We start from the raw sequence: 24537 nt of genomic DNA on the forward strand, positions 1-24537 counted from the left end.
TGTCCACACAACTGTCCAATTTAACCCTGAGACAAGATATATTACTGCAGAGAATTTTGAAAAAAGTTATTTTCCCATTGTACCAATGAAAATTTAAGTTGATAACAGTTGCGTAATTCAGAAGAAAATGTCCAGACAGTCTAAAGATTCATAAAGCAAACTTAATGCAAGCAGGCAGCAATGCTTAAAATGCACATATTAGATCTTTGTCTATGTTTTTGCCCCAAACTGAAGGGTAATGAGATGGAGCTTTCTTTAATGCTTTCCAATACATCTTAAAGTGCTTCATAAAGACAAACATTCTGAACTTGAACAGTATGCCTTTTTACATCTAATAAAACATGTCCATGCTCCACAGCTAGACCCGTGGAGATCAGTTAACATTGTGCCCAGAATGCTGATGTGTAAGAAGAAAATGCAATGACAGACTTCTATTCCCCACTCTGCTTTTGCACCAGTGGTAATATTATTAGTACTGTGAATAACATAGAACATGTGTTGTTAGTATTATGAACTAATTCTTTCTAGATGTCTTGATTTTCCCACGAGAGAAATTGAGAGTTCAATGTCAAACTAATAGAAAGGTATTTTCTTAGAATCCTTATAAAGCCACCCTTTCAGAGTCTCAGCTGGAAGTGCAGGATGGCTAATGGGCACTCTATAAAGATCTGGTAGACAGAACTAATCACTAGCTTAAAATTTCTCTGTCTGCACTATAGGAAGTACATTAGTTTAAGTAATGAAGACCCATAAGCCACTCAACTAATATACACTCCAAAAATCCAGCCTGAGCCGTGATAGAGATGGGAGTGTTTTCTTCTTACATTATGACATTCCCCTGATTTGTGGCCAATTACCTGAGTTATAAAATGGCTGTTAATCATAAAAATGTTTTATATTACCACCAAAGACTGCTGAAACAGTCCTTACAAAGCAAAGCTTGTGACAGAAGCTATTAAAATGAAGATTTAGTCATTTCTCTCTCTGTGGGGTTAGAAGTTAGAAAGAATAACCCTGGTGGGAGAAGCAAAATCTGTATGTAGTACTGTGGCTAGGAAGGAATTCTGAAATTTGGCCTACCAGTGTATAAATGCTGCTGATCAATAAAAAGTGAAAATAAGATACATAAACTCCTCTTCAGCTAGAGACTGCTGTCAGGTGGCTACTGAAATTCTGCTGATGTAATTTGTTTTGCTTAAGAATTGACAACTTGAGGGGGATGTGTCTTGTCAGACAACATGTGAATATTTTTAGCTAGAACATTTTCCAGCTGATAGGCAACATATCCAGCTGATAGATCCCTTGTTTGTGTATTCTCCTCTGAGTGATCTTTGCTGACCTGGCATATTGTATTCACCAGATTATGGCAGTCAGTGCTGAAGGTACTTTTTTAAAAAAGTTAAACTTAATTAGCTGCATTTCTCTAGTTACATTTCTTCTCCTGTTTGTTTCTAACGCCAGATTCTTGCTTGGTTTAGGAAAAAAACAATCAGCTTGTGACCCATGTTCCTCTTTATAGGATGAGACTGTGGGGAGCAGGCATGCTATTTGGAAGAAGTAACACAAAGATAACAGAAAGGGATGTGTGTAACAGTCAGTTCATTTCTGCAGTCTCCAGTCAATAAGAACAGATGCGTTTCTTGCTCCTTGGTAGATTTCCAACTTCAGTCTGGTTTTGGGATACATGAATTTAGTAAGCCTTATTGCTGTTTCTTGTGCAGTTTCATGTGGAAAAACTGCATTTATTCATACTGCCAAAAGATACCTGTTTCCTCTATGTTCCTCTATATGTTTGTTCCACCATGATGGTGGCATATCATCAGCAATTAACCAGTGTCACCTATTTATATGATCTGCAGAGACTTGTAAAACCCTGTGTCTCTCATAAATGACTCTGTATAAACAGTAAGTAACTAAATTCCTGAGTTCATCTTAAGATGAAATATATGTGCACAGCACTGTTTGTTTTCATTTGACTCCATTCATGCAGAGGAATAAGGGATGATGTTTTATCCTGTAATGCTTTGTTTAATATGAACAGAAATTGAAAATCTTTGTTCATGTCAACCAAGCCAGCAAATGCAAAGGCCGATACATGCAAAGTCCTTCAGGTTCCTGCTTACTATTTAGGGTTTAGTTTCAGCAGTGCATGACTAGTTTTGCTGATTTGAACAGCAGTGCCTTTACTGGCATCTTGTGCCATCTCTGTGCAGAGCTGATCAAGTGAAAAAAACAAGATTGAGATAAATTTCTCATGATACTGCTCAACCTACACTTTAATGAGAGTTGACAGTGCCTGGCATCTTTCAGTGCAGACCTACTAACCTCTTCCAAGTCAGACAGGCTCTGTAGTTTGGAAAAACTTAGATTGTAGCTGCCTGTATTTTGACAAACTTCAGCACTCAGCTGGAGGATCTGGAGGATTTTGGGCCTTCAAATCATTGCCACAGTTTTTTTATAAATGCTAATAATTAAAGGATGTGGAGAAGCTGACATGAAGTCAGTTCAGTTTGTGATTCATGCAAGAGATTAGTCCAGTGCTTAGTGAAGATGCCATCTGGATTACAAGATAAGAAGTTACTTCAAAACAAAACTTAATATCTCTGTGAAAAATGAACAATTTCCTTGAAAAGATGACATGGAACATAAAATCTCCTCACTTCCCCTTGTGTAAAAGCCTCCCTAGGAACACTTATTTATGGCTTTATTATTGTAACTAAAAAAAAAAAAAACCTACCCACAGTAAAACTGTATTTGAGGAATAAAAAGAAAAAATGCTAAACAGGTAGAGGCTCAATATTCAATTTCAGAATTTCTAGGGAAACTTCCCTTGTTAAATTCCATAAAAACCAGTTTGCTGCTATGGTTACAAAGCTGTAAAGAGAAGTCTGGAAACATGATTCTTCAGAAGTATAACTGGGGGATAGTTAGCATGCTGGACAGGCAGAGTAGAAAGGAAAAAAAAAGATTATTTAAAAGTATGTTACAAAGTTAGAACACCACCACCATAAATGAGTCAAACTTCTCAGAAATATTGACACATTTTATAAACACCAACATTCCACTAGAAATACCAAGAAATTATCAGGCAGACTATAATTTCAGAATTAAATGGTGGAAATAGAAGCAGTTTTTTTGGTATTATTATTTAATAGGAAAAGAACTCAGATAAAATCTCAAGGCACAAAAGACCAGAACCTCATTAATTTATCCTGGTTTAACAATATCATGTTACCAGTAGCCTCCTTCAGCAGTGGGGACGTAACCTGTCATTTAAAAATAAAGCTGTTTTTAAGGAGAAGAGTGACCATATCATATACGCAATTCTTCCAAACTTTATTCTAGTGTTAACTGTGCCTCTCACAGTTCACACAAATGTCCTGTTCTTCTGCAGAGCATTTTGCAGGAGTGAGGGCTTATCTCCAGGCACTCCTACAGTCCTGTGTGTTGCTCTAATTTAAATAAAGCAAACAGATTTCTTCATCAATGACATTTCAAAAAGTCTAACAACAAAAGTATACTTCTCATTTAAATTCCATGTGCTGTTTCAGCCTTGCTCTAGCCTTGGAAAATTTAATTAATAATTTCTTGTAGGCAATATGAATTTTGTTTGATTTTTCTCCTTACAAATTGCTTTTTGCACATCTAACTTTAAGAAACCATACTTTTTTAGAATTTGTGGAATGTGAACCACATAGGTGTTTATTTTCAATAACCGGTCACATACCTGAAAGTCACAGTCATAGCTTGTCGTCCTGAACTCCTTTTCTACAAATTATTCTTCTCTTCTGGCTATCAAGCTCAGTGATGTTAAATTAGTTTCCTAGTAGGATATGCCTTTAAGGTAAGAAATTACCAGCTGTCTGTTCCAAAAAGCTTCATATTGATACAGAGAAATAATGAGAAATGCCCACTACAATAGTTGTTTAAGCAGTAAATGCATTTCTTTGTGTCAAACTTTACTTCTGAATTTTGGGATCATTGAAGCGGTCAGGCTGGGGAAGGATTGTCCTTCTCGGACGTCCCGGGCAGCTATCCAGCACCGCTAGCAGTAGGGGAGCACTATCCCGATCTCCATGACTCGGGACAGCACCTAAGGCAAACGCCCCGTGCTATGACAGCAGCGCTACCTTGTGGTAGGACGTGGCTTGCTTTATGGCTGCAGTCAGCAGAAAAAGAAGAGAGCGCTCTCCAGCTGTGGTGAACTGGGGTCTATTCAGTTCCAGGGGAACCGACAGCCGAAGAGGGTTTCTGGGAGAGTTGCAACAGCTTATAAGGAGGGAGGGAGACAGGGGAGGAGTTGGTCCTCTGGTGAATAGAGTTTTAGAGGGGAGGGGGATACAAAAGATTGACTTAGGGAAAACACCAATGGGGATAACTTGAGGGTGGAGCCCCGGCCCCTGAGCCAATCACTCGACGCTCTAGCTGGAAGTTTCCAGAGAGAAGGGTGGGAGTGCCGAGTGACAGACAGGGCACCGGGGAGGGATTTGAGAAAGGATTAGTCTCCAAGGCAACTGGGGAGGAGTTGGGATAACTGGCAGCACAAGGGAGGGAGGAGAGAACCAGGGCAGAACCATTACATGATAGGGGGAACAGAACAGTCCAACTTATACAGACCCAACACGACAGATCGTGTCTGTTTCCGTAGCCATAAAGCTTAGCTGGGATCTCAGTTTTGATTTTATTGCATTGCTCTGCTGGATACAGTTCAAAAGGCCCTGCATAATTTGTCTTCAAAATAAATGCTGAAAAATAGGAACTTGCTTGTAAATGAGGACATCAGTTTCAACTGTGATGTACTAAATATGACACACCTGTGCCTTTGATTTGTACTGGTCCTTTGATTTGAACCAATTCTTAACTATGAATGTTTTTACTAGGTGGGTGTTTTCCCAAAGAATTTAGATTGTTTATTTCATAATAACCTGATCTTACTGTATTAATCTCTTATTGACAATTAGTGATCTTGTATTTTCCTTGGATGTTCTGTCAACATCTTTGAGAAAATACAAGAGAACTAGGCTCTGGCCACTCTAATTGCAGCAGCAAGCTGGCCTAATGGGTCTTGGTTCTTTCACACCACATTCAACTCATTCAGCTTCGGCAACCACCTTAAGAAGAAAGGCAGTAGCTTAATCTAGGAATCAAAACTATGACTAACATCACAGTTGTTGAATCTATCAGTGTGAATTTGCCTAAAACATAACATCATAGCAAATTCTTTCCTCAGCACACCTTTGAAAAACCCATATTAAGTATATACAACAGTACAAGGAACTCAAACATCTAGATACTATGGAAGTAGGGAACTTAAAGAAACTGGAGAAGATGATCAGTGAACCCCACAAGTTCTGCTGGATTTCCTTATTTTCCTTAATGAAAAGTGGCTTGCTTGTTACTATGCATTTTAAATATTCATAGTAACAAAGAAAGGATAGTGAAAATAAAGAGTTAAAGCATCTGTATCATATGCATTTTTTCTAGAAAGGGGTGATGATCTGAACAGCACACAGAACAGGCTGAAAGATGCTGATGAGAAGAATTCCATTCTCTTGAGAGCTTTGAATGAAACCTTAGGAAAGCTGTCAGCCATTCCTAACGGTAAGTTGGAAAAGTATTGCAACATTTGACTCAGTCATGCTCTTTTGTTTCTTTTTCCATCGCTGTGAAGTGATTTGTCTCATCAATTTTTGCCTGTGTCACACTGGGTCTACTTTGACCACTGGCTGTTATAAGACAAAGATGAGCAATATGAGAGAGAAAACTGAACTGAAAATATTTACATGGTATCAGTCAGAACATTGGGATGGTAAAAGGTACCATGCTTCTGCAGTTTGCAGAAGGTTTCTGAAAGAAAATAGTTATGATATCAGAAATTATGATGCACTCCAAGACCAATAGTCTTTTGTTTATATGTGAAAAGTCTTTTTGAAGGTAATCTTTAAGGAAACACTATAATTTCACCAGTGTAGTTTAACCCAAGAAGAATAAGTCTTACTGACTTTACAGAAAAAGCAGGGTGGAATTTGCTGGGTTTTGTCTTCCCTTTCTAACCCGCTCTCAGCATTTCCAGCCACTGTTTGGTGTTGTACATCTTTTTTAGCCTGTAAATTTCTTGGAACTGGAACAGGTTTTCCTCAATGGACTCTGAAGTGCTGCACTCTTGTGACCCACCCTGAAGGCAAGGGTGGCTGAGGTCCTTAGGTTCTTGTTAATGGATCCCTTGGGGTGGATTAGAGTGAAATGTCAGTGAATGACCAGTGTAGATAGATAGCTAGGTAGATGTATATGTACATGTATACATACATATAAATATGGCAGGTTAATTTTAGAACTGTTTGGTTGCAGTAGAAAGGAAGTATGTAGCCATTTTGGTTTTTGACTATAGAAATCTGACAATATAAAAGGTACAAAAAAGGAGAGGAGAGATACTACACATATGGATCCATCAACAAGACTTGGTTGTTGCAATTTATCTGTCCCTTGTTCAAAGTGATGGTCACAGTCTTGATCCATCCAGGGTGGGGGAAACCCCACACAACATAAAGTTCAGTGGGTTAAGGTACCTTCAGGTTCAGGTGGGAGCTCCCAAGTATCTCCCCTGGAGGGTAGTTTTACACTGTTTGATGCAGCACTGTGGCTCATATGCTGTCCTCTGGCAGAAGGCCCCAGAAATGAGTCTGGGATTTTTGGTGGTTTATGATCCCTTGTAAGACATGGCTGCTCTTACTCTGACTGGAGTAGTTGGGGCAGGTTGTCTCAGAAGGGATGAACACCTCCAGGCCTGTGCGTGAATGTCCCAACACACGCCCCCAGGCAGGCGAGTTTTACACCACAGTCACTGGTGTAAGGGAGGATATTGGCATGATAAAAAGCATTGTCCCAGCTCCACAGGATTTGCTTCTTATCCACCTTTTTCCTAATCTGGCTCAAAAAAAGAAAATCTCCTTGCTGGACAAAGGTCACTTTGTTTTGGGTATCCTCTGGTGATGGGTGAGATACCTGGGCTGTTCTTATGCAAATCAAAGGTTTCATCACCACACACCCAAAAACTCTGCTCCTCCGCTTAGTTTAGGAGTTATCTGACCTCAGCATAGTAACCTGCTGCTTTTGCCAATGGACCACTGCTTGAGTCATTAGCCTTCAACATTTCAGTGTTTCACATATGCACATTTGTGATTCCCCGGTGACTTTTATTTTTAAATGTAATACTCATTAAAATCCCAAAGTCCTGGGATGTTAGCTACATTGCATTGTGATAGCAAGGGACAGGGAGCTATATCTCACTTTCATTATAATGAATAGTGAGAGATAAAATGAATGTTTTAAAAAATTAAATGTTTAGAATCAATCTATTTTGCTATGAATTTTTTTTCAATGAGCACTTATAAACTAAAGTTTCACCTTAAGAAAAGTCTCTGAAGAAAATCTGTATTCTGTCTGATTTCTGATGGTCTAGAAGGTTCAGACTGGTAGTAATCCCTTAGCATAAACAACAATTTACTATTCATCTTGTACATTTTTGTGGCTTTAAGATTACAGCTAACTGAAGAGTTTTGGTTTAGGTTTAATAATCCTTGAAATCAGCACTCACAAAATAAATGGTTTAATATTTTGTACTCATCGTGTACCATTTCTTGGGTTTTGGTCAAGATACTGACATCATTATTTGTCTTGAGCACAGATAGATGTCTCAGTCAACCAAAATGGACCTCTAAGGCCTGTTAACCTTAGGACACAGAATACTAAATATGGAACAAGTAAAAGTAATATGAATTATGCAATCATTAGCAATGTAATAAACTCTTGGCAGATTAGAATTACAGGATGCTTACTCTTGGCACAAGGACACTCATAAAAACAAGCAGATGAGTATTAAGAATGAGATTCAGAGCAAATAAATGGCATGGATAAGAAAATGGAGTAAATTAGTTGTCCAACAGGAAAATAATCAAATGAGGAAGGGAGAGAAAATGACCCTGTCATATATCTTGTTCAAGGATTTGAGAGAGCAGAGAGCAGCTTAAACTAATAATTCTTCTGTCTCTGCTATACTAATAGTCAGATAAAAGCAGAAAGATTCAGAATGAGATAGACAGAGCTCATGTGGGACAAGAACGAACATGTGCAGGGATGGAATTATTTAAGGTGTGGCTGAAAATAATTTGTGGGACTAATAGAGGGAAGTCACACAGTTACTCCAGCTTTCACTTAGCCAGAAAGATGCATGACCTCTAATAATGGTGCAAAAGGAACTACTTAGATATGATGAAAAAAGGCAGTCTAGGTTCTCTTTCCTTTTTCTTCTCAAGACTGACAATGATTATGGTTTATTAAAGATTCTGTTGTATTTCTGAGGTGCTGTTGTATTTGAGGGTTTTTTCAGAGCCAAAACTGCAGAAATAAAGGGGGAGTTTTTTGGAGCACAGATATATATCTTTATTCAAAAAAGTTACTTCTGTACTCTGGGCAATCATTTTCATTATCATTTTCTACCTACAGATACAGCTGTAAAGGTACAGGCAGCCAAAGATAAAGCAAGACAAGCCAATGATACTGCGAATGATGTCCTGGCCCAGATTAAAGACCTCAATCGGAATCTCCTGGGCTTGAGAAAAAACTACAGTAAACTTACAGATGATGTGGCCAAAACAAATGCAGTTGTGAAGGATCCAGTCAAGAACAGTAAGATCTTTTTTCGGGTTGTTTGGCGGTAGTTTTTTTCAGTTTGTGCTTTTCATTTCGTATCTCAAAATGAAACAGAGACACTCCAGAATTTCACTTACATAGCATTACTACAGTATGCTGGGATAAAAGGACTCTATCACTTCTATTTTCTGGGCTTCTTATATATGAAAAGGGAACAGAGGTCCCTTTGAATGCTAACGATTCTGTGGAAAGAATTTTAAATCTTAAAAGACTAGTGCCAGTAGTTGCAAGAAAAGCTAATGTCAGCAGGATGCATGTGTAATGGATAGATTTGTTCCTCAGATTACTTTTTAAAGTATTTAGGAGATGACTAATCAAAGATTCTGACTGGCAATTCACTGCCTGATTCAAGAAAAATACCCCATACTAAATCTGTCTTCAGTCAATCAGATAATCAGTCCTGGGAGAAGTGCATGGCTCCTTTCATATACATTACTATATTTGGTAGAATATTGAAGACACTGAAAAAAAGAAAGAAGATTCTGGGAATGGGATTTTATCTGCTATTTTTTCTTCTTTTTTTTTGCCATAAATTCTGTTATCAAATGTGAGAATTACTTTAGCATTTTCGCTTTGGTTAGGATGGATAAAAATTAATTCTATATTACAATACATTTTATGGTAGATTGCTAGACCATCTCTCATATAGGACTATACAGCCATAAAACCGGAGTGTCTTTAGAAAATGACTGAAGGGCTAATTTCTCAGCTATTCTGGGCTCCCCAGATTCTTGCCAGCTTGATGAAGCTGGGCACCTGAAAACATACAGTTTAGGAGGCTGTCATTCTCATTCTGTAGACAAATATCCTCTGCCAGTTGTTGCTGTACAATGTTGCTGTAGAAGTGAAAGAAGTTAATCCCAATGGCTGTTATTCACTGCCTGCCTACTGCAAGTTCCCTGTTGCTCATAGGCTGAGATAAATGTTTGAGCCTCAGTACAATTCCCATTGGGTGCGTGCAAGTTTAGACAGTATGAAAAGGAGTTAATTGAAATACGTTGGTTAGATTACAGCAGGTTGTAGATCCAACAGATCTGTAAGGTCTCTTGCAGGGGAGTGGGAAACAACTGAGAAGCAGTCTTAAAGCAGTCGTTTCTTGGCACTGCTGAATCTAGACTAGGCCATCTGTCCTAGCTCAGGTATTCTGAGCCTGTGTGTACATTAGCACTTTAGTTGAGATTAGGAGTGAGAATTTAAAATGTAATCTCTTGATTTTCCCCAGTCACCATTATTTCGTTTGCAGTGAAGAGTGGTCTTAACACTTGCAAACTGTTTCATAAAGCTGAACTGTGAGATGTTCTCCAGAGGTACACTTCTATCATTCTCCAAATGTTAATGGATACTTAGATTACAGAATGAGATTAAAGTAATGTGGGGTGAACCATTCCAGATGTATGAAGTGAGTAGTATCATGACTAAATGCAAAACTAGACGTAGCCTCTCTATGTCAAAATTCAGATGCTGAATTCTCATTTTGATAGATATGAAATATTTAAAAGAGAAAAAGTTATTTATAGACTCATCCTATCCCTTACGTTACTTTACATTTCTGTTTAGATCTTCAAAACATTCTCTTATGTTGTCTTCTCTCTCTTATGCTATTCTCTGTTTTTCTCTTTTCTTTGTCTCCATTTCTTGCCTGCAGAAATATGTACGTATGTTTTTCTTACTTGCAGCTTATCGTGTGCATTTTCCAGTAAACAATTACTCACTGCTTACCACCAGCCTCTGCATGGTCCTCTATGTTTCTCATTCATTGAAATAGCTAAATAGTTACTTTTTGAGAACTTTTAGATAAAGTGACTTGGTAGCTAGTTTAACTCACATGAAACCTTAAGAAGCATCTGGAAAGTTTTGGTATAAGTGTTTGGGTCAAAAAATTAGAAATGCAGTTTTTAATGCTTTGTCTAAGCATTATTTTTATGGCTCTTATTATTGCTATTATTTTCATGTGATATGCATCTTTCTGGTAAATGCATGTTTGTCCCTTTCAGTGTCATCCAAAAAAGCCCACACCCTCATGCAAGCCAAGGGTTGCAATCCTTAGATCTGCTCATGAGCTGTCAAAGAGAGGGTAATATTCACAAGTTGTATGTTGAGGGGCAAAAAAGGAATTTGAGGCGTAAAGAGAAAGAGAGGCAAAAATATAATGGTAAAATTATTTACTTCACCTGAAAAACAAGAAGAAAATAATTTGTAGTTTACTGTCACTGTTTTTAAATATGCTTTCAGAACATATACAGAATTTTAAGCTTGTGACTAGAATAAAACTCCTTTGTATTTGTGCCCATTACAGTTAGTTCAAAAATTAATTTCAAGTTAATTTTAACCCAGTAATTTCAGAAATTGCTTATGGAAACCAACCAGGTTTCCTTAATTCAGCATTTTTCTTCAAAATTGGGAGGGTTTTTTTAAAGCAGAAATCAAATATTTAGTTCATAAATGTATTTTGCTACAGGAAATGTTTTCCATAACTATCATCCTGACCTGAAGCATAGTTACATCTTAAAAAATCCTGCTTTAACACCAATGTTTGCTGCTATTGCTACTTTAACTTGATTCTAGACATTCTGAAATTGCCTTATTCTGTTCAGGTATCTTCCTGGCCTGTGTGTACCTCATAGTCGCATATGCAATCTCCTGACCACTGTGTATGCAGATTTTTCTTGGATTTTATTATTGCAATGTTTAAATAGTCTCTGACACTATTCTCTAAAGCTCTGCCGTGTTCTTTCTTATGAAGTTGCTGATGCAGATTCCAGTATTAAAACCCTAGAAAAGGAAGCAGATCGCCTGCTAGATAAAATCAAGCCAATCAAAGAGCTCCAGGATAACTTAGGGAAAAACATTTCTCAGATAAAAGAGCTGATAAACCAAGCTCGGAAGCAAGCCAATTCGGTAAGTCCCATTTCTCAGAAAAAAAAACACCAACCTTTTGAGTACTGACGGGATTTTATTTTCTACTTTTTATTTCTTTTCTACAGTGTGAATCTTTCCTAATTCTAAACATGCATAAAGAGAGCAAATAATGGAGTATAATTTCTCAGAAAAGAATATAATATTCTGATGATTCTCACTCTGTGTCTTGTTTCTTCATTTAAAACATGCGCTTGTTAAATGATTAACATCTGTAGGAATGGATCTCAAAAGGTTGTTTTTAAGAACTATTGTAGGTGATAGTACAGCAGAAGAGTCACAGTATCATTAAATTTTTGTGAAAACAAAAATGCATTTTTCTGCTTCAGCAATGATATTAAGCCCCTGATTTCATTTCAAAGAATTTACATTACTCAAGAATGACACCATCGCAGACTCACTGAAATTGCTGAGTATATCTGCTTCTCCCATATTTTTTCTTTTTCTCTGTCCAGTAGCAGCACTGACTTGAACTTAAGAATGTGTTTCTAGTCAGCCAGTGAGTTTGGAGACCATCTCCCTGATTCAGTAGTATTGTCAACTCTAGGATCATCCAGTTAATACTGCAATTATTCAGCTTGTGGTTTAAATAGCAAAGGAAAAAGAATCATATAGATGGTACTTGAGAAATCTTCCTGAAAAATGGTTGAAAAATAGTTTAAAAAAATAATCAATACAATAATCGGATACTGGGAAAGAAGTGATAGGATAAATAGTGGGATGCTGGTGAAAGAAGTTTTCAGCACATATGTGATGAAATCTGTACAGAACAGAAAGACAGGCTGCAGTAATGATATGTTTTGTTACATTCATCTTCTGTCTGAGGGCTTTGAAGTACTTAACTGCTCAGCATTTCTGAGGTAAGGAAATTAGGAGTTTGGTCCTCTAATTGTTCTCCTTTTTAGCAGAGTTTGCTGTAAGCATAAGGTGATACCATTATGTACATTTCCTCTAATGCTTAAACATGTCTAGCTGGGATTGAAACACCATTGTACTGTCATTATGTCTGTGCTGGCATTATGAAAGCAAACAGTCAAGTGTTTTTATCTGTGCTCAGAGCCTGAGGAAACCAATGCATGGATCCAAATGCATGTGTCACTCAGCTTGGAAATAAAACTTAGTTATGAATGCCAACTCCATTAGGGACTACGTAAAAGCAGTGATAGACATAACTGTTGGTTTAAAAAATTGTGAAAAGGTGTCTTAAATTGGCACAATCAAAGCCATTACAAGGGAAAAATAGATAATTATGACTACCCAACAGCAATATGCTGTAATTCCTTCAGGAGTGCTGCTTATTTTCCTAGCTGCATCTTCTACTTATAGACCATCTGTACTTCTAGAATTCCACTGTTACCAGCATTAGACCAGTATATCTTCTAGCTATTTTTGATCTACACAGTTTGTCCTTTGAATGTGAGTTCTAAAAAGAGATTTTATTTCCTTTTACTAAACAATCCCAGAAAGAAAATTCGATTTCTACCTTCTTTGCATATCCAAGTAGCTCCCTGGTACATGAAACAGAAAAATGTGAAGGGAAAAAATGTGTAATAGTCTTATAATTATTTGGAAGCATCTACAGTTAATTCTGGAATAATAAGCAGTGAACTGAATTCTTTCTGTTATGCTTTTTTTGAAGATCAAAGTGTCCGTGTCCTCTGGAGGCAATTGTATTCGCACGTACAGACCAGAAATAAAGAAGGGAACATACAACACCATCATTGTCAATGTGAAGACTGTAGTTGCTGACAATCTGCTTTTTTACCTTGGAAGTGCCAAGTTTGTGAGTCTGTCTCCTGCCTTTCATGTCAGAGTTGCTCAATCAAATCATACTACTGACAAATAAAGAAGATGAGAAAGACTTTTTTTTCACCCAGAGGCTTCAAAGCAGTAGTAGAGAGTCTAAAATAATCTAGACATTTACTGTCTTTGGTATGAATATAGTGATATCTAAAATATGACCAGCAAATTTTTTACATATATCTTTATTTTAACTAGATACGAAATAGCAGGCTTGTACATGAACTGCATTAGAGCTTTAAAATTCACAGTGCAACCAAAGTAATTTTGGAGTTGGTTGTGGGTTTTCCTTAGGGAATGAAGTAGCTAATCATATTGCATCTGTCAAAGCTCCTATTTATTGTAATTTTAAGTCAAGACTACAATTTCAAGCATAATAATGGTGAATGATTCAGTTTCCCATGAGGCCAATAGCAGACAGACTTCTAGAACAACCAATATTAATTCAGTAAATGGAAAAGTATTCTATTTTTCAACACTTCCAACTTGTATTTTATTTTCCTAATGCAAAATGAAGAGGCTGGATGGCATCATGTATCTTGACGTCTTTCTGCCATCCAATGGATGTTTCAGTGTTCCTCTGAGTTAAATCCTTCTGTTCATGACTGCCGTATTAACATTCTGTAAGTCTGGCAGTCATTTGCTGCGTATCACTGAGAGAAATAATTTGCTGTCTTTAGCTTAAGATTCCTTATTTGAACTAATAAAAACAGGAAAAAGAGAGTCTCATTTTAGAGCAATGTAAGAATTAATGTTAATTCTTTACTTTCTATGTGTGGGTTTCTGATGCCTCATTAGACCTTCTGAAATGTGAAAAGAAAAACTTCCTTAATCAAAGTATGAGATCACTTCTATTTTCATGTTTTGCATGTAGACCGACTTCTTGGCCATAGAGATGCGCAAAGGCAAGGTGAGCTTCCTGTGGGATGTGGGATCTGGAGTTGGACGGGTAGAATATCCAGATCTGACCATTGATGATGGGTTTTGGTACCGGATTGAAGCCTCTAGGTAAGTAAATATTTCATTTCCAAGATTTTAGAAAAATGGCTGCTATGAGAAATTCTAGTCTGGTTTGACAAAAGGTTTTGAACCTGCATCAGTTAGTACCAAAAGTGTATACACTACAGTTACTATTGAAATGTCAATTGTTCTCTGTCAAGGATTTAATTTAATCACACATTTCCCCTCTAACATCAACAATCTATGACTCCTTATATTTATTCCTTTTTGTTTATCTATGACTCTATTGATTGTCTTCTTCAACTAGCTTACATTTAAAATCAGTTACAGGTTTTGGCACTCGAATAACTACTATTCTTTTCTCCTTGAATTTTAGAGAGCAGCAGCTTTTCTGAATTTCTGGTCTTGATACAGTACTGCAAGTGAATGGTCTCTCACACAGCAGTATCTTGATTCTAATTCAGAATGCCATTCCTATAGGCAAAATGTCTCATCAGACTGGAAGTATTTATGAAAGATACAGTTCATAAAAATTGAAGGAGGAGTTATTCCGAAAAGTTAAAATATATTTTGTAATTTGAGATCAGCTATTTAATGCCTTTAAGCTTTAGAAATATAGATACATAAATATTCAAATCCCAAATTTGTTAGCTGAAGCTTGTATTTTTCATTCAAATAGCAAACACATGGCATATGGTGTAGTAATCACAGCATAAGGATTGCATAAGTCTGTGGCCTTTATCTTGAATAAATCTTAGTCATTTAGATAGCATCAGCTGTATCGCCATTTGATAGAAAGCTGAGTAATTTCTTCTGCATCATTACAGTTAATTTCACATAGTATTAAACAGAGAATGGATAATATAGTTAGAAAATGAGAGAACGAAGGAGGAAAAAAACAAAGCACTCTAATTCTGGTAACATGCATAGCTCCCAGAAGAGGAAATGGCATTCAGTTTAAATAATTTAATGAAATCACAGAAATCAGCCATTCAGAGCAGAGAATTAAATAAAATTATGGCACGGTCTCCAGAAGCTGGCTTAATGAAACCTTACTGCTAGGAAAATACAAACTGGGGTACAATACAAATTGTTGAAATCTTCACCAGTTCACATTATGCATACCGAAGCAGCTTCATGACACAAGTAATGCCAGGCTTTCATTTACAAGAAAGCTGCTTCAGCAGAATATGTAGCCAGAACATGGTATAAAATTCACACATCCTATAAAAGCCCATTACCTATTAGCTGGTTGTTCTGGATATATAGGATGTGCATGCCATTAGTTTCAAACAAAGTGCTGGATCAGCAATTTAGAATGATTACAGCTGCACAAATCAGAAGTACAGAGCAGCGTTTAGGAAAATTACATTACAGAGGCATTAGGCGGATTTGTGGGATTAAGATGAAGAGCTTGGGACTGATTTTGCATTCTTAAGGCAGACTTCACAAATCACATACCCTATGGAAGAATCTTCAACTCTGAACATTTTAGTCAATTTGATAACTCTAACTCCCTTCCTAACCTGTTGGAGAGTTTTACTAATTTTATTCCCTCACACATTTTCTCCAAATTTCTGCTGAGTTCCAGCCACAGGCTTTTTCAGCCCAACAGAATGGCCTGAGCAGCTGGAGTAGGGCATCTGCTTAGCATGAGGACATAAGATGAAATTCTGGCCTTACTGAATTTTGCCATTGTTTTCAGTGATGACAAGAATTTACAATAATAATGATATGGTGTTGAACCCACCATAGGTTGATGGCCATTCTTAAGAATCCCAAAGGGCCTTAGAAAAAAAAGATGTGGCACAGAGGTTTGAAAATTCTCAAGTTTGCTGAGCATTCTAAATAAAATCTAAATATGAAAAATCTGACTGTTGAGTAATGATCGAAGATGGTCAGTTTATGCATGCACCAAAATTTCCAGTTAGTTAGACTAAATTGATAATTACTGCATCACTTTTCCAGGGACACTTTTAATTTTCATCACCTTTTTTATTTAGCATACTGATCCTTTGCATTTTATTGTTTATTCAGATGTTATAATGGAAGTTCCTTGTATTTTTGTTAATGGAATTGAAGTAAAATTTGTTTATTCCTGTAGAACTTTCTAAAGGAATTCCCTGTGCTTTGATGGTACAGGAGTTGAGCAAATGTCACTCACAAGTTACTTACCTGCTTACAGAAGCAAATCCAATTGGCATCAAGATGCAATCAATCCAAGTATCAATTAACAAAGGAAAATCTAGCATAACTGTATGTGACAAAATTATTTAAAGCAGATTTACAACATGCAAATAATGTCAATTTTGTGAGACAGTCAGATGGATGAGAGAATATTTTTGAGACTCACTAGATCAGTGTTACTTGACTTCAGTAGGCCTCAATTAGGAGCAGAACCTGATTAGTTGTGATTTTAATCAACTGTGATTCAAGTATTACCATTGTTTTGATTGTTAGTGACAGAGTTTAAGCAGTGCCCTTCTTTTGAGGACAAAGGATGCCTGAATCACAAGTTCACTATAGACACATCCTGTTTAGTTCATCAAGAATTGAGTCTTAAAGTACTGTAGCAAATATAAGCCATGCTTTTCAGTGAAGCTTTCCTGTGTTTTCAAGGGGTCAAGGAGTAGAGTTTACTATGTGGTAGTTTATCATTTAATGCTGATGAGGTGCTTTCTAAAGTCATCTCATTTATATCATGTCTCTCCTTAGGAGCAAACATAGCATGTCATTACACAAATTTTTTGTAGAATATCGAATATGCTGAGTTGGAGGCACCCATCAGGATCATCAAGCCCAACTCCCGGCCAGCTCCAGGACACCCACAAGAGACACACTATGTACCTGACAGCGTTGTCCAAATACTACTTGAATTCAGGCAGTCTTGGTGTTGTGACCACTTCCATGGGGAGCTTGTTCCAGAACTCAGCCACCCTCAGGATGGAAAACTTTTTTCTGATATCCAGCCTAAACCTCCCCCAGCTCAGCTTCATGCTGTTCTCTCAGGTCCTATCGCTGATCACAGGACTAAAGAGATCAGTACCTGTCCCTCCATTTCCGCTTGTGAGGATGTTGAAGTCTGCAATGAGGTCTCCCCTCAGTCTCCTCTTCTCCAGGCTGAATAGACCAAGTGACTTCAGCCACAACTGATAAGGCTTCCCCTCCAGACTCTTCACTATTCTTGCTTTGAACGTGGCCATGCTTTGAACTTTCTCTAATACTTTAATGTCTTTTTTTTATATTGGGGCACCCAAAACTGCCCCCAGCACTTGAGGTGAGGCCACCACAGTGCAGTGCAGAGTGGGACAATCCCCTCCCTTGCCCAGCTGGTGATGTTGTGCCTGATGCCCTCCAGGACACATGTGGCCCTTCTGGCTGCCCCAACTCATGTTCAACTTGCCGTTGACCAGGTCCCTTTTCATGAGGCTGCTCTCCAGCCTCTCGTTCCCCAGTCTGTGCACACAACCCCATCCCAGGTGCAGAATACGGCACTTGCCCTTGTTAAATTTCATACGGTTGGTGATTGCCCAACTCTCTGGTTTGTCCAGGTCTTTCTGCAGGGCCTGTCTGCCTTCAAGGAAGTTGCCAGCTTCTCCCAGTTTAGTGTTCTTTCAGTGCCCTTCTGCATATCAGCCCCACAGTGCTGATACATCCTCTGTAATCCACCAGTTTTACAGAACTGACTATCACTAGAACAATATCTTCCAACCTGATAACTTGTCATGCACAGGGTAGCAATGTCTTTTTGCTGTCAAGTTAGCCAAGATCTTTCTTCAAGCTCCATTGTCCTCCCTAAATAAGAGAGAATTATTTATAGAAGAGACTCCATTGTGAGCATTTCAGTCTGTTTGAAGATGAAAGACATCCATACTATTTGTGAATTATTAGACATCCTAAAAAGTGTTAGTCTGCTCAGTGACTCTTGGTTTTTCAAGAATTATTACTTTTATCCCTTAAAGGGCTTCCCGTCAGTAAACCTTCTGCTATAAACCAGTTGCACCTTAGACCCACACAAGTCCATGGGGATGGAATCCACCCAAGACTACTGAGAGAGCCACTTTCAGTCATATACCAGCAGTCCTCTTCAGCTGCTGACATCCCAGGTGGCTGCAAACTGGTAAATGTGAGACCCATCTATTAGAAGTTTCAGAAAGAGGATTCAGCAATCATATCTCTCCACAGTGTGTTCCTTCTGCTGTAAAAATATGTCAGCTAACTCCTTCCATGCCAGTTAGTACATTAATATCAAATGAGTAGAAAACAAACTGATGCAGAAACAGTTAATAAATGCTATTTTGTTGCCATCAATAATAGATGTGTTTCCTAAAGAACAATGAAGTAATATTCTTGAACCTAATGGGGTTTGTAACTGTTTGAAAAGCAGCCTGACAGCTCCATTGCAGGAAATGTGAATTCTGTTTCTCACAGTGAAGGAAACTGAAGTGCTTTATCACTTCATTTCAGTTCAAATGTAATCTAATAAACATTCTTTTTTTTGTCAATGCAAGGTCCACATCATGTGTATAGTGAATTTTGTTCAAAAAGGATGTTCAGGTGAGGAAAAGATCTGATTCTGTGTTGATGTCTTTAGCTTATGCAGGCATAAGTGATCATTTGTATCAAAATAAGGCAAAATCACGTCAGTGATGTGTGCTTCTGTTAAAAGGCACCATTTAAAATAGAGTTTTCCTATGTTTGGTGTAACTACTGACATTGTATGCTTAAATTATTTTTTTTATATCTCTAGGACTGGAAAAAATGGCACAATATCAGTGCGAGCTCTGGATGGTCCTAAAGCCAGCATCGTGCCAGCCACATTCAGTGCAGTATCCCCACCTGGATATACCATTCTGGATGTGGATGTTAACGCTGTGCTGTTTGTTGGTGGTTTAACAGAAAAAATAAAGGTAATGCCTTTTCTGGTTGTACTGTGTTAGCTGGCTGTTTGTGTGGACAAATTTTGTTACTGCATAAAATAGAAATAGTAAATTTTAATATGCTGATGTCATTGTAGTAGATGCTTTAATTGCAAGTAGTACACTTGCGCTTTTGAAAGGTTATTGGGATTTGCCTGGACCAAGGTGCACAGATACGAGATTTCACTGCACACGATGTCACCTTCTGATCAGAAGCCCTGTAGCTGGCTGTACTGATGCAGCATTTAGCCCAAACAGCTAATTCCTGCTGGATTAGATGGATGCTTTACCTTGGACACACTGCTGCCCTGACAGGCTTTTGGTTCCTGAGTTTCAGGAACTCATTTCTGTTCCTGTACATTTCTGGTCTCCTAACAATGTATACAAGAGTATATTTTCCCTTGCATTTGGGATTTTATCTTTGTCATGTATCCACAGTATCACCTCCTCCTTTGCAGTCTGCTTTTGGTGTTTCTGCTTTATTTTCTTTATTTTTGTTCCAGTTTCCCTCCTTGTTCCCTTACAGATATCTACATCATACCCCTGATCTATTTTCTCTTTTTTTGGTCTGTTCATTTTTCTGGTGGCATCTTATACGTCACTAAACTTCATGGAATGAATAGAAGATGTATGCCAAATAGAATAGACAGAAATCTCTGAAAAAAATTATTCTTCAATAAAAGCTAATTAGCACTTATTTTCTAATGACATTCTTTACAAAACAATTTAAATCACCTATTCTGTTCCTGATCAATATTTTAGCATTTGAAAAGAAGCTCAAATTTAGACTTTCCCAAATAGTGAACTCACTGAACTTTTTTTACTCTCAAGGTTATATATGTCCTCAAATGTTAAAATAACACAATGTGCAGAAAAATTGAAGTGCAAAACTCAATGTCAGAACAGCTGTTTTCAACTTCAGTAAGGTTGAGAAAAATATTGTCCAAATATTTTCTGAAGAACTCTCTAGTTTTTCGTTTTAGTCAGGAAAATCTTCCTGAATTCTTTTTTTCTCTCCAGGTAAATAAAGACAAGGGCAGCAGTAAGAAAGCAGTCTATTTTAAGTTTGATATGGTTGGTATATTTGCAATATAGAGTTTTAAACACTGTCAGATTTGTTTTGTTCAAGTACAGTCTCTGAATTAAAATACAACTTCTGGTTTTTTTGGGAATTTCTGTCATCATGTGGCACAGTTGTAAGGCTCACAAAATGAAGACCTTTACTAAGACTTTTCTGAAACTGTGCAGCTCTTTGGACAGTTTATCAAGGTTGCTGATATATCTTAGGCTGCTGACTCAGAAATCTGCTTTTTCATATTATTGGGGTTTAGAATGCTTTAGATTTGTCCTACAGTTTTGTCCACATCCCTTTTTGCATGCATTTCTGCAGTGTATCCAAAAAGAAAGTTCATTTTCAGTTTTTAAAAACATTTTTCATCTGACTTGTAGAAGACTATGATACTTAGATGTCATGAATTTCTTAGAAGTGACATTAAGTTCATACTTGTTGCTAATTAAAACCTATACAATTACCTTGGGAAATATCAGTAGCACATTAAGTCTTTTGAGTCATACTTTTCCTTGAGTATTTTCAAATTGCACTTTTCCATGTTCTCTTGCAAGATCTTAATATTTGTAATTGCTGTAAAAACAGCAGGTGCTTGTCTATCTCAAATAGCTAAGTGTATAGATTTTTAATCAGCTCATATTGATGAACTGAAATTTAAATGAATCAGGGTATTTTTAGAAGCATAATTTTTAGTGGAGTACTCTGTGTACTGCCAACTATTACTACCTTCATCATGGGAACATGTTATGTTCTAATGAGCATTAGTCTATGTGCACAATCCTAGTTTAATGAGTTCTGATGGGACATGTGTTTTAATTGCTTTGCCCTCTGCACATTTTTCTGCATCCAAAATTCAGCATGAACTGTTACATGTGTAACAGCTGAGTTCTCAGCCTGTCTTTTAGCTTGGACAGTCTGCTCGATTTCCAGTGTTTCAAGCATTACAAGAGAAACACTTTGCTTATTGTATTGTGGACTATGGCAAGATTGCTCATAGTCGTTTCTCGAAAGTCTGAGATGAAAACCCAGCTAGGCCTTGAACAGGTGAGAGCAGCCAGCTCTCTGAAGAGCCAGGAAAACTGATGGTGGAAGCCAAAGCAGCCCCTTGTTTTTCAGGACTGGTTCTCCCTAGGCCTTCCCAAGAGTCTCGGATCTAAAAGGTCTTTCCCATTCAGACTGATACAAAGTTCAATTCACATTTTCACTGATCAGTTGTTCTGTAGGAGGGCTTCTCAGATTAAATAATGCTCTTGATATTTAAAATATTACAAAACATCTTATGGGGTTTTTAAAATTATTTTATTTGGAATTTTATATGGTATTTATTCTTATAATTTTTGTACCAGTTATGTTTTCAGATGCAGTAGTTTACTTCAAATTCAATTCTGAGGAGGTTTGTGTTCTCTGTTGCAGAAGTCAGATGCTGTAAGAGTCACCACCTTCACTGGCTGTATGGGGGAAACCTTTCTAGACAGCAAACCAATAGGACTCTGGAATTTCAGGGATATCGAAGGTGACTGCAAAGGGTGTGCCGTCAGGTAGGTACAGCACCCACTGTTTCTCACGGTGCTTCTTTAGGAAACCTGCCTGCAGTGACATTACATTTGGTGGTAAGTAGCAGGAAATTCCGCAGCAGCCAGCACATTCCAATGTGCATGCAACAGGAGTTAGGTTGCAATTCCACCGAGAGGAGAAGCTGCCAGTCTGGGTTGTAAGTGTGGTCATTGAGTTACCAGAACTGGGCTGGTGTGAGAGGGCTATGATAGAAGGGCTCCTAGAACCACAGTGAACTGAGTGTGGCTCACAGACAGCTGTGATGAGGGTGCCTGCACTCCTGTGTGGCATGGAGCAGAGTCCACTGCCTCAAGGTGGCTTTCACAGCCGCCACAGTAGTGAGCAGAGACCCCACAAAAGAAAGGAGTTTGCATTCTCGAAATACAATGGGAAATCCTGTGCCTGTCAGTGGGAGGTTTGATAAGACATTGAACCAAGTTCAGGAAGACTCCCAGGAGCTGTGTCCACATTTCCCTAGCCCTGCACTTTTTATTTTATCTTCACGTGGCAAAAAAAAAAGGTTGGAATTGTTCTTTTCAGCCCACAGGTGGCAGACGGTGAAGGAACGGTGCAGTTTGATGGTGACAGCTATGCCATGGTGAGCCGCCCCATCCGCTGGAACCCCAATATTTCCACAGTCATGTTCAAGTTCAGGACCTTCTCATCAAATGCTCTGCTGATGTATCTTGCTACTGATGACTTGGTAAGAACAGCCAGCGAACCTCTGTGCTCCTTGCACGTTTCAGGCCATCTTTGCAGTCACTGAATTCACCAGATCATGAAAGCAATGAGTAATTTAAGGTACCACTGTCCTGGTATGATGCCTCATTGCTGGCCAAGTGAAGACAGTGTCAAATGTGTGTCCATAACAAGGAGAAATTATTTATAAAGACACCTGTCCAGATCTGAATAACTCATCTTTGGCATTTCTGATCCAGATTGATTTGCATGACTGACAGGGTCTTTCCCTTATCCTTTTCATATGGGGCAGAAATTATGTACAGTAGTTTTCACTGATGTCTTAAAGAGTTACTGAGCACTTGCTACTTTAAAAAAACTGTGTTTGTGTAAATCAGTCTTATTACAGATTCCTGTATTTTGGAAATAATTATCAAAATAGCTGGAATTATCAAGGAGAGGAGTCCTCCTCCTGACTGACTGTCGGAAAAGCTAGAATCTTATTATGATAATGAAATATGTATGTAGCTTTTCTAATGAACTTTTAATATTGAAAGCATAATTAAAGTCATTATTTTCAATTATTTTAGATCATTATTTGTGACTTATGTATTTTTCTATGAAAAAATATTTAATTGAAATCTCAAAAACACAAGCAACTGGTCCCTGGTATATTTTGTTTCTTGTGATACTGTCCCACCACGTAAAAACTTGGAAGATACTCTTTCTAATGATGCATGGATAGACATGCCTAAGCATCTAGAATACTGAGTTTGTTCAGTTTTACTCTGAGAAGAGGTGGAACTGGCCATGAGCAAAATGATAATAAAAATTTCTCTGGTACATTTACATCCTGGATCATAGTTCCATTACTTACCTAGTGGCTTTCGTGCTGTCCAGTTCTCTGGCTATTTGTTTTGGTCTTTGTATCCTGCCAGCTCTTTTTCTGGAGATAGTGCAGCATATATTATTGCTCCAGCCAGCCATCTCCAGTTACTGCTTGTGTACTGGTGCCAGTGGTTGATGAAATCAAGAGTGTTCATAGCTCTCTTTGTCTCCATCTCTCTGTTGCTCTGTGACTTCCATAGATTACTCTCTGGAAATCTGGCAAAACATGCCCACTTCACCATCTTCGCTATTTTTGCTTTCTACCTTGCAAGTTTAAATCTAGCTGAGATATGCAATAAATATGCTGATTATAGTAGAAACATACACTCAAAGCTGAATATTAGTTTCAGGTAATTATAATGTCCATTTTTATCTTCAGTCTAAAATAAAAGTGCAGCCATCTCATCAAAACTGCAACTAAGATGCCAGCAAAATTCCAGCTAAATTAGTAATCCAAAAGAGAATGTAAGGGGAAAAAAGGGCTTGGCATCAGACTTTTGTATGTGAGAGTCCTGGGTAGTAAATGTATGAGTTGTGGCATTTTTTAAAGCTTGAAAAATGTTGTCTGTAGTCCCCCAGGGTTAAAAAGTGTTTATTTAATGTCTTATGCCTCTTACCAAAACGGACAAGAATCATAATGGTGTATCTAACCCTTGTCATTAACAGAAGGATTTCATGAGTGTAGAACTCAGCGGTGGGCGTATAAAGGTCAGCTATGACCTGGGTTCAGGTACAGCTTCAGTTATCAGCAACCAAAATCATAATGATGGCAAATGGAAATCTTTCACCCTGTCAAGAATTCAAAAGCAAGGTAAGTTCCTGTGGTGTCAGCAGCATGACTTTTCCAGTTATCTGTGCAGTACACCTAACCTTCTAATCACAGGGATGGTGCTGTGAGAATTATAAATTCTGGTGATTTAGCAACTTATTTTGTTTAGGTTATAGGTGTGTTAAGTTGTGGTTGAGTGATTGCACTGTCAAATAGTGCTTTATGAAGGTAGTCTATTTTTCAGGCATGATTATTTTATACAATCATAACTTGCA

General features: G+C 37.8%; 1 protein-coding gene across 1 annotated transcript in view; it reads left to right on the forward strand.

Annotated features, from left to right (window-relative positions):
* The window catches only part of LAMA2 (laminin subunit alpha 2), a 254316-nt gene that overhangs the window by 200225 nt on the left and 29554 nt on the right, over window positions 1-24537 (forward strand). The window contains exons 43-51 of the mRNA XM_031066728.1: window positions 5485-5601; window positions 8503-8685; window positions 11453-11607; window positions 13265-13408; window positions 14300-14433; window positions 19136-19295; window positions 21787-21911; window positions 22468-22630; window positions 24160-24304. Of these exons, the coding sequence (XP_030922588.1) occupies window positions 5485-5601; window positions 8503-8685; window positions 11453-11607; window positions 13265-13408; window positions 14300-14433; window positions 19136-19295; window positions 21787-21911; window positions 22468-22630; window positions 24160-24304 (1326 nt within the window). The remainder of the gene's footprint in view (window positions 1-5484; window positions 5602-8502; window positions 8686-11452; window positions 11608-13264; window positions 13409-14299; window positions 14434-19135; window positions 19296-21786; window positions 21912-22467; window positions 22631-24159; window positions 24305-24537) is intronic.

This window comes from Geospiza fortis, unplaced genomic scaffold, assembly GCF_000277835.1.
Source record: "Geospiza fortis unplaced genomic scaffold, GeoFor_1.0 scaffold98, whole genome shotgun sequence".
NCBI lineage: Eukaryota > Metazoa > Chordata > Aves > Passeriformes > Thraupidae > Geospiza > Geospiza fortis.